Source organism: Xiphophorus maculatus, chromosome 13 (genome assembly GCF_002775205.1).
Source record: "Xiphophorus maculatus strain JP 163 A chromosome 13, X_maculatus-5.0-male, whole genome shotgun sequence".
NCBI classification, from domain to species: domain Eukaryota; kingdom Metazoa; phylum Chordata; class Actinopteri; order Cyprinodontiformes; family Poeciliidae; genus Xiphophorus; species Xiphophorus maculatus.
In genome coordinates, this window is record NC_036455.1 from 10,966,388 (window position 1) to 10,977,486 (window position 11,099).

The 11,099-nt window shown below is 36.6% G+C and overlaps 1 protein-coding gene across 1 annotated transcript; it reads right to left on the reverse strand.

The window, feature by feature from the left end:
* Positions 1–753: 753 nt before the first annotated feature.
* Positions 754–6,437, reverse strand: LOC102222621 (glyceraldehyde-3-phosphate dehydrogenase-like). The gene is made up of 12 exons (XM_014470869.2): positions 6,330–6,437; positions 6,137–6,185; positions 3,188–3,287; positions 2,961–3,070; positions 2,793–2,883; positions 2,463–2,578; positions 2,244–2,325; positions 1,841–1,992; positions 1,664–1,742; positions 1,406–1,489; positions 1,154–1,251; positions 754–980 (listed from the first exon to the last, which is right to left on the reverse strand). The coding sequence occupies exons 2-12, from the start codon at positions 6,157–6,159 to the stop codon at positions 911–913; spliced, it is 1,005 nt and encodes a 334-aa protein (XP_014326355.2). The 5' UTR covers positions 6,160–6,185; positions 6,330–6,437; the 3' UTR covers positions 754–910.
* Between the last annotated feature and the right edge of the window lie 4,662 nt (positions 6,438–11,099).

Below are 11,099 nucleotides of genomic sequence, written 5' to 3' on the forward strand. Positions count from 1 at the left end.
AATAACTGTAAAAGGAGGTTACTGAGCAGCTGAAGCTACCGTAAACCACATATTAAAGTTATTTGTGTGTGTTTTGCTTCTATAAACTGACTTTTTAAAATTTATTTCACTGGTAAAACTTGATGTGACCCCAGTTGACATTTTCAACAAGCTGAACTAAGCAAAGATGGATTTTCCCCTTTCTGACTTTTAATGTCTCTTCAGCTCAACCACACAGATTTCTCTTATATAATGTTTCTTAAAATACCAAAGTTGAACCAGGAGATTCATTGCACTTAAAACAAACAAACACTTTTAGTGGAACGCAAGAATCTACACACTGTTTAAAAAAAAAAAGAGATTTTGTGAAATCAAAAGCATTTCATTCACACGTATAATCAGCATTTTGCAGAAATTGAAGATTACTTTAAATTGCCAACTGAAATTTCAAGGTAAAATTCACTATATTAGGTTTGTACACTAGATGGTTCCAAATGTTCTAATTGGTTATATGCTTAAAGTTTTGCTCAGTTATGCAGTGATGTTGGGTTACACCAATAAATAAGTAGATTTAGACGAGGCCAGAGATAGTCAGAGTCCATTTGGATATTTCAAACATGCCACTATGCATATTGACATAAACTTAAGAACAAAGAAAGGAAAGTTTAAAATTGCATGATAAATTTGATTTGTTGTTCCTTTTTCTAATCTTATCAAAAATGGTCAGTGGGAAGTTGAACTCCACCTTTTACAAAGCAGAGAGTTATGCAGACATCTAATTGAAAGGACTTTATTAAGTCAAGTGACAAAATTCATAGAAATATAAGGTTGCTATACCAAACAGGTGATTATAGTACAGTGTTTATCAGGAAGGTAGGTTGAACCAAGGGCAAAGGTCCCAAACAGTTTCCACAGGGAACAGGCATCAGCTTTACTCCATGGAGAACATGTGCTGGATCAGGTCACACACACGGTTGCTGTAGCCAAACTCATTGTCATACCTGCAAATAAACAGGATTGAAAAATCACATACATGTGAGCCACTAAGTACACCTAGAGTTCAGTTTCCCAAAACAGATCCTTATTGATTATCTGCTTTGTAAAAACTTACTCAGAATGTTTTTAGTCATTCTGAGAGTGGCATGATTGATTGTGGGATACTACAAAAACTCACCATGAAACCAGTTTCACAAAGTGATCATTCAATGCGATGCCAGCTCCAGCATCAAAGATTGAGGAGTGAGTGTCACCGTTGAAGTCTGTAGACACAACCTGAGCCGAGAGTCATGTACAGTTAGGAGACATGACCCCTACAGGTGAGGAGCTAGAGATGAATAACTGACTAATGTTTCATAATGTGCTGCCATCTGCTGGCTCCTGAGCAGATAAATGTCCCCAGAGATGCAACAGTATTCATTTGTTGTACCTGGTCTTCTGTGTACCCCAGAATTCCCTTTAATGGCCCATCTGCTGCAGCCTTAACAACCTTTTTGATGTCATCATACTTTGCCTGAATAATTGAACAAATAAACAGGTTAAATTGCAAACTTTCAACCCAAATCTCCAAAAATGGTGCAAAATTCAAGTTTAAAAAAAGCAAAAGAAAAACATAGCATTCTATTCTGTTCTAAAGTAAGACCATCTCTTGGAGACAAACTGTTCAGATTATCTTTCTAATACTTACTGGCTTCTCCAGACGGACTGTCAGGTCAACAACAGATACGTTGGGGGTGGGGACACGAAAAGCCATACCAGTCAGCTTTCTGTTATAGATTTATAACATGAATGACCCTCAAGGCAACTTTATTATAAATCCATTTTACATTTACTAAAACGAAATTGGCTAAAAGGATTTCCATACCCGTTCAGCTCAGGAATCACTTTGCCGACTGCTTTGGCAGCTCCAGTCGAGGCGGGGATGATGTTCTGTGCAGCACCTCGCCCATCTCTCCACATTTTACCTGAAGGCCCATCAACAGTCTTCTGTGTGGCTGTGGTAGCATGGACTGTGCTCTGGATGAGATGACAGATGGAGCCAGTGACACATTTTGCTAATGCATTTACACCAGGCTCTGGTTTTAGTGTAGAGATACAGATTAGGGAGTAAACCTGCCAATACTGACTTTATCTCATTCCAATTTCAAACAACTAGCTATTTTAAATACTGCATCCCAAAGGGAGCCTTTTTAAATGATCGTCAACAGACTGCCCACATAGCAGAGAGTACAACAGAGGTTTTAGAAATTGTAAATATTCCCTTTTACCATGAGACCTTCAACGATTCCATAGTTGTCATTGATGACCTTGGCAAGGGGAGCCAGGCAGTTGGTTGTGCAGGAAGCATTGCTTAAAAAGTAAATAAAAATATAAATAAATAAAACAAGAAAAGGTTATTGGTTGTTCTGAAGCTGCATAGTTTTGATTCTTCTCATCAAAATAGATTTGTGACATCAAATCAAAAAACGGATCCTGTTGAGACTCACCTGACGACCGTCATGGACTTGTCGTACTTGTCCTGGTTGACGCCCATGACGAACATGGGAGCATCAGCGCTTGGAGCCGAGATCACCACCCTCTTTGCACCGCCTTTCAAGTGAACCTGAAAGATAAAAAGAAAAAAACCGGTGGCTTGATTCAACTTAAAGTAATATTACTACCCTAAATTAAAACAACTACATAATCTTGCATTCCCTTCAGAAAAATTTAACACCACCCCACAATTTCTTAAATTATACAATCCAGATGTTTTCAAATCATGTTGCCACATCAACATTTATACCTCTTTATCAACAAAGTGCCTTTTGGGAACTTACAGAAGCTTTGTCAATGGTGGTGAAAACACCGGTGGACTCCACAACATAGTCTACGGCAGCGCTACCCCATTTGATGTTGACAGGGTCCTTCCTGTACATTTTGACACCAAGGTTATGCATAATGTCTACTCATCAGGAAGCATATAAAGTCTGTTAAATACTACATACTCATGGAAGACCATGATCTGCATCTTGCCAATAAGCAGCTTGCCGTCCTTTGCCTTCACCTCTCCATGCTTCCAGACACCATGAGTGGAGTCATACTTGAACATGTAGACCTGCAAGACAACGTACAAGTTTAGGACTGCACAGAGCGTGTTTGGACATTCGTAAATACCATGCTTGTAGCAGAAAATTGTGTGACATTCATTTATTTATTTCTAAAAGTTGCGCACCATGTAGTCGAGGTCAATAAAAGGATCATTGATGGCTACAACCTCAACCTTCCCACCCAGGGCTGCAGCTCGGGTCACCAGACGACCGATTCGTCCAAATCTAAAATACATTAAAAGGCAAGAAATATAATGAACAGCATATAGACTGCAAAAAGAAAATAGCCTCTGTAAATACCAAAGGAAGAACTGCAACACTAAGTGGTTTTGAGAAAGTAGACATTTAGAATTAGGTCTTAAAATTTGATTGGACTGGAAAGAATCAGTCAGAGCCTCCACACTGACCAATTATACTTCCAACAGAAAGGATAAAGTTTAGGTTCAAATTCCAAACACAGACTATAGAGCAACTTTAGCAAGTTAGCTACAGTTTTCAGGTATTCCTCTTGACCAGCAGGTGGCAATGACTGAAAACTAAAAAACAGCAGACAGACCATACAAGGTAAGCCCACTTTAAAGACAAAGATGTTCACACAGGAAATCAGAAGGGAGTTTACCCCTAATATGGGAATCATAAGAGTGAGCCTTGAGCCGGAGTGAGGAGGGAGCAGAGATAGGATTGCATCACCTACTTCAAACTGTCAGGAAACAAGAGGTGCAATTGGATATCATGTCAGAAGAAAATGGTTCAGTAAAATAATTTTCAAATATGGATTTTCCCGAAAAATCATAAGTCATAAAACTTTGAAAATAGAGAGAAAAAAAAATTGGTCGAGCAGACAAATCTAATTCTAGTCATCTGCTGATCTCTCAATCAATTTAAAAATTTACATTTGCAACACTGATAACCAGGATTTCAGATTTCTCCAGCTACTGATGGGAACGTCCTTAAGAAAAGCAGGCTTTTAATTTGATATCGGAGATTTAAAAACAAATCGAAGGGAGCAAGAATTGTACATGTTCAGCTTTCTGCTGAATGTTATCCGTAAGATCTGAATCAGAAGCTGTTCTTTAGCAGTCTGGGAAGCAAGTAGGGAGTCAGAAGGCCAAACTGGACCATCGCCCATCCTTTGTGTCTGAAGCTGGGCTTTGGCACCCTTCCAGCATCCACAAGCTAAATCTCTGAGCAGCAGCTGCTGCTTCACAGAAGACTGAACCCGTTTCAACAATCTCCAAGACTTGGCAGCATTCATATTCTGAACCAAGGATGATCTCTGCACCTCGAAGATGTTGGAGTTAAATTTAGACAAGTGGGGAAAATCAAAAGAATGTGACAGCTGAGAAGAAACAGTAATGGAGTCAGTGGAGGATGTGACTGGAGGGACACCGAGCGTGGAGTCAGAGCGTGGAGTCACAACACCAGCGAACTATAAATAGCAAGAGAATAGACTAACTTATTACAAGCAGAAGATAAAGGGTCCAACTCAAAATATTACGTTTCTGGATTTTCCATTTCCATCAGTTCAACTCAACGCCACCATCATCTATACTACAAGATAACCAACATTCAAAGTACAATCACCACCATATGTACAGTATGCAGGACCTGAAAATAATTGACAAATTTTTGTTTTCTGTATAATTTATGATTTCAAAACCAACAATGTTTTTTCTGAAGATTTCAAAGCTTAATTTATAGTCTTAAAAACCCTAACCGGTTGACAAAATAGACAGCAAAGTTGTATGAATTTCCATTAAAAATATAGTAGTGACAGCACAGCTTGAAGGAGCTACTCATAAATGTTGTCAGCTCGTCTCAATTGCTTCTTCTGATGCAGGGGTCTCAAACTCCAGTCCTCGAGGGCCGCAGTCCTGCAACTTTTAGATGTTCATCTGCTGCACCACACCTGAATAGAATAATTAGGTCATTAGCAAGGCTCGGAGAACTGATCCACACAAGGAGAAGGTAATTAAGCCATTTCATTCCAGTGTTTTGTACCTGTGGCACATCTAAAAACTGTAGGTCTGCGGCCCTCGAGGACTGGAGTTTGAGACCCCTGTTCTGATGGCTTGCAAACAAATAAGTCTCTTTGCCTTAAAAGTTGAGTGGTGATGAAATTCTGTAAAACTTGCGCGTTTTGTTGTTTTTATCAAAACTATTTCCACAGTGCATCAATACGTTACGGGTTACAACGGTTCTTTCTGCAGGCGACATGCGGTTACTTTTATTTATTCATTTATTGCAAACAAGGAACACAGAAGAACAACATAGAACACCAGTAATTACAAACACAGATACAACATCCAAGGGCTTTACAGAACATACAACAATTAGTTTACAATGTCAAAATCAAATCGGTGTGCGAAGGTTGTAGTTGTGATTGGAATGGCTTTATCATTTGAACTTAGTTTCAAGGATCCTATGGAATATAATACACTTTGAAATATAGACTATATAGATATTAATAGAAGATAAAGTCTGGAAATTAGGCTTTTGTTGTAAATATCTGGAGGCGTGAATATGACATTTACCATAGATAATAAAAAAGCTAAAATATAAAAATTCTGTTTTGACAAGTTCACAGTTTTCCATACCAAACAAAACATCATTATCTGTTAAAGTAATATTAAGATTTTTTTCGTTGAAAAAATATTGGCGGTTAGCAGCGAGTGCTGACGCAGCGTGACGTCGCCTGACGTCCCTCTGCATTTCTTGTAACAAACTTCACTTTTCTAAAGATAGTTACTGAAGATATTTTCAACGGTCGGTTATTATGCTAAACAGGTTACTTAGCAACTGTTGCTAAGGCAGTTACATTTCCAAACGCCTCCACCTCTGGGATTGATAGAAATCTGATGGAGAACATTTATGAGAAGTTTCATGCTTGTGCCATCATCGTATTTTTATACCACTCGTCCAGACTAGAAGGTTTCTGCACAAAAAAGTCCGTCTAACTTTAATAGCTTCTTCAAAACCTTCCTATGGCCGTATTCATGACCACGAGAGCGAAAATCTGTAAGATGCAAAACTTTAATCTTTTCTGTAGAGAGAGCAAAGCCAAATGAGCTCACCCGTTGATTCCAATCTTCACCATTTTTTTCTGGTCTGGTCTTGCTGCTTCTAAACGGGTGAAAAGTTCAACATGTAATTAATAACTCAACACGTGATCAGTAAAGTTCGCGTTAACTCAAACATTTAAACACGGACGGATTTTCAGATTTACCGTTCCTTCTAGAGAATCTCACAGGGAACAACTTGACTCACCTGTTCCTCCAAGGAGCAACGTCGAAGAAGCTCTATGCAAACCGCGGTAAAAATGCTTGATATGAAAAACGAGAGTTCAGGCACCTGAACCCTTAGTAAATGAACCCACGATGGGAGGGTCACTCATATTTATACCAGCTGCAATGACCACGCCCCCGAAGGATGACGTTGATATCTGCTTAAACTACTGAACTACAGTTTGCCCTCAGCATATTTCCAAACCTAAAATTTAAGAACGTGTTCTGTACTATACGGTGATATGAAAGACACTAGTGTCAAGTTGTACTAAAGTTATATCACTTTTTAAAGCAGTACATAAACGAATGCATATAATGGCCCATGTAATGCACATTTTCACCAGGTGACAACTTCAAAATGTTGAAGTTCTTTCAAATTTTTGTAATAATCAAATTACTGGGGGGGGAAATGCACTCAAATAAAAATTCTGAAACTTTTATGGGATATTTAACAGGTTACTTGCTTTTCCTCGTCTTTATTTTTCTGCTATGGACTAACTTTTATTGGACTTCAGTTTGTCCCACAACTGTAGTAGATAGCTCAGCTTCAGCTACAGGAGCTTACAGTTGAAAAAAACTGTACTTATTTATTTGTATAGTTAGTTAGTTAACTAATTGTCTTGCTAGTTAGTTAATTAACTGTCTTGCTAGTTAATTAGCTAGCTAGTTAGGTTAGTTTATTGTAAGGATGTCTATACAGGCCAGTATATAAAAAAAATTATTTTTACAGCTGCAAGCTTATCCAAGATTATTTTGCCACAGTATTTACAAACATCTGATCAGTTAACTACATTCTTCCTCTGCGGTGTACTGGCTGAGTTTAAAAAAAAAATCAAAATCAAATTTTATTTGTATAGCACATTTCAGCAGCAAGGCATTTCAAAGTGCTTTACATCATTACAAACACAGAGACACAATGCAAGATAGAATCAACAATCAAAACACAGCATTACGTCAAGTTCCATCAATAAATTTGTAATTGATTACGTTTCAAATACAATTCTTGTATTGTATTCTTGTATTGCACAGAAAACTATACATTTTCTGTGCAGTAGTCTGAAAGGCACTCAGTGAACCTTCTGGACCTGGCGAGGTTTGAACTATTTACAAGATCTGTTCATTCAGTGTGTCCATCAGCAGAACTAAACACAGGGAGATGCCATCACATTTTGTTTTGATAACTTAGGAAGCCTCAACAAAAGCGTACATGTGTGCTCTGTTACTCCATGTTATGGTGTAAGTGTGTGCACATTGGAGGTTACCTAAACTCCAGATTGATAAGGTCATTGTCTTTGGTCAGAGGTTTGTGTCTAATCTTGATGTCTCCCATGATTTACCTCAACCATGCTTTTTTCAACAAAAGGGGAACCTGGTTGCCATGACAACCCCAGAGGTGAGACAGCTGGTTAATAATTCAAGTCTCGCGCCATCCAGTCTGATATTTGTCTTTCTCCAGCTAAGACTGTATAAACAGGGTTATAAAATTCAGCCATGGTCTCACAGCTTGATCAGGAGAACTCCGACATGCGGCTGCGCTTCATTTTCATCTCTCCCCTGTTTTCACCTTTGCCTTCCACTGGGCTAAAGATGAATCTATTGGTTTTAATGATATTTTGTAAAATATTCTATCACATGCTGTGTTGGGGTAAGTTTCACGGGATATACTGTAACTCATTTGTAAGATTGTCTAATGAAATCCTGTGCAAATAACAGCAAGGAACTGTTTTCATTCCTGACATTTGCAAATGTTTTCATATTCTTGTAAGTGACCTCCTACAAATAGATAAAATAACAGTTTGTAAAGTTTATAGATATTTTTATTCACTTGCATATTTCTTTGCATATTTTTTATAATTAATTTTGCACAACTGTATATTTGACATTAAGCAGTCCACATTATTCTTTTATTATTATTGCTTATTTTTATGTGTATCTGTTTGTTTCCTCAGTCACTTTGCTGCTAATACACCTAAATTTCCCTCTAAAGGCCAATAAAGGATAAATCTATTCATGTATGATATACAAATGTTTAAAGTCTTTGAAAGAGCAAAGGCACATTCTTCGCTATATCCCAAAATCTTTTTTATTTTATTTGATTTTTTGTATTCTCCAATAATTATGTAGCGGATTTAAAATTATTTGCTTTTCTAGTCTCTTTTGAGAGGGAGCAGCAGTGGCTGTGGTGATATAGAGCAGGTGGCTCCAGTTCCAGAGCTTCCAGTTTTGAACCCTGTTCCTTCCAATGGATAATTGGGAGTTTTCCCAGGAAACTCAAAGAAAATCATGAGGGATGCATCAGAAAGGACATCTGGCTTAAACATCTGTCAAGTCTGTGTGCACACAGCTGTGGAGTGGGATAGGCTGCTGTGCTGTGTGGACAAAAAGGACAACTCTCATTTAAGTGAATGAACTTCACTTTCTACATACAATCCAGCTGTAAAGGTGTTTAAACTGGAATATAAGTATGGATGCTTATTTGGTAAAACTTTTACGGAAAGTATACCCCGACGTAATACAAATCCTTTATTGATCTCGTTCCCTGTTTGTTTACAGAAGAAAATTATATTTGCAACAGATTCTGTTTTATTTTTTCACTTTCACCTTGAAGAACAAATCTTAATCTAGAAACAAAATGAACATAATCATGAACATAATTTGTAATTATAAACACAAAAACCCGTTGCATTTTTATGATGAAACACATTTCATTTTTATGATGAGGTGATTAAATCCGAGTCGCCGCAGGAGGTTCCAACTGTCTTTGCAGGTGACCTTTTCTAAATTACTGTAAGCTGATGACATTTATGACATTTGTTGTATTTTTGTTTATGAAAGAATGAATTTGACAGTGGGGGTGGGAGGCAGAAAGAGAGAGACATGCTGCAAAGGTCAAGCAGCAGATTTAAACTTAGATGACGGAAAGGCGGCTGGAACCTGCTGAGCCACCAGGACCAAAACTCAACAGTGTTAGGAAACCTTTCCTGCACATCTTTAACACAACAAAAGTAAGATTTTTAATTGTGTTTTACATAGTTATAAAATATAATTTATATTAAAACGGTAGGTTTTCTGGCATAATATTATAGCATTAAATTACTAAAAAACACAACAATTTGTTAATAATGCTTTCTACTTAATTGACACTTAGAAGAGCTCTAAATAATTCCAGGGATACAAATGCTGATAGTGAAATGCACATATTCTTCAAAGTGAAATATGCTGATTTAATTTGTAAACGCTGTTCAGAACCTGGAGCGGGGAACTTATGCAATGCAAATTTTGCATGTCTTTATGAATAGAAGATTGCTGATTAGTTTCCAGTAAAATTTTATTGATACCAATAAAGCAACCTGTACAAAGTGACCATCATTTAAAATCACTATTAAAAGCTGAGCTGATGCTATCAGTAGATGTGTGCAAAAATCCCAGTTCATATGTAATTTTAAATCAGTCCAAAGAATAGCTTAAAGAAAATTAAAATGTGTCTTTTTTACGTCAAATTCAGATAAAAAGTTAAGATTTTTGCGTTGTTTCGTCTATACAAGAAAACAAGTGCCAGTAAATGCATCACTTAGTGTTTTGGACAGTTTTTTTTGTTTTTTTTGATACAATTATAATCTACTCAGGTATAAATCTATAATTGGTCTACTTATTTCCCCTTTGTCCTAAATTACATACATACCTTATGTGATAGAAATGGAGAACATCTGCTTCAAAACGACACTTTAACACAGTTGGTAACATAACCAAACTGATGGATTTAAAATTATTTTTGCTGTCTTCTATGAACACAAGTCAGACTGTATCATTTCACAACAATTTCTTTGTAATTAAAGCGAAAAGGAAAATATATCATGTTCTGAGCTTAGTTCATTTCCTCTGACCATTTTTATTCTTTTTGCAAAATTATAAAATATCCATGCAACAGATTGAAGTTAAAACATGTGAAGCATTCTTTTTGACTACCATATGGTGCCCTCTAGTGAGTAAGTAAATAACCTGTTGAGGACTTCATAAGAACATTTTATAATAACTCCAATGATTCTTCTTTGTAAGTTTTTGAGAACTTGTTTTTGCTTTCTTTTATTCATGTGTAAAGAAATCTGATATTAAGAATGTGCTGGACGTTTTTTGTTTGTTTGTTCAGTGTCTTGTTAATTATGAATCACTGAAATAAAAAAGAATCCAAAAGGTTAATAGAGGTTAAAGAGAACAAACTGATTTGAGATTTTTTTATAAACCTTTTGAGGAAACTAAAGATACTTTGATGCAATTTGTACTCTCAGATTTTATGAGCTAATACTTCCTCTTGCAATAGTTTTAACTGGGATTCTGATTATTTCTATTTTTTGAATTTTATTTAAGCCTATATTTAAGAAATATGTTAGTTATTTATGCCCTCTGCTGACCTTTAGAGGGCAGCAAAAACCAAAAGGTAAATGTATTTCTATCAACTTCTGTGGCTTAAATTTTCAGATTGTTTAGTAAATACCTTGATTTCCAACTATCTTTTGTGCTGCTTCCTCTCCTAAGGCATTAGCACAAAATGGTCTATTTCATTGGATTGACTTGATAATATAATTTCGTATATGAATTGGATAAGTCATTTGCTATGAAGTGGCACTATATAAATAAACGTTGCTGTACTGCATGTTCTTGCACAAGCACACAGTTTCAGATTTTGTCCTCAGGACTCATGTTGATTTTACTTAAACTTTATTTCTTTATGTAGTTCTTGGACCAGAAATACATG

Coding starts and splice junctions, on each gene's coding strand:
- LOC102222621 (XM_014470869.2), bottom strand. CDS start 6,159: ATGGTGAAGATTGGAATCAACGG. Junction 2,579..2,792: donor CCACCATTGACAAAGCTTCT/GTAAGTTCCCAA, acceptor TTTATCTTTCAG/GTTCACTTGAAAGGCGGTGC. Junction 2,326..2,462: donor AAGTCCATGACGGTCGTCAG/GTGAGTCTCAAC, acceptor TTACTTTTTAAG/CAATGCTTCCTGCACAACCA.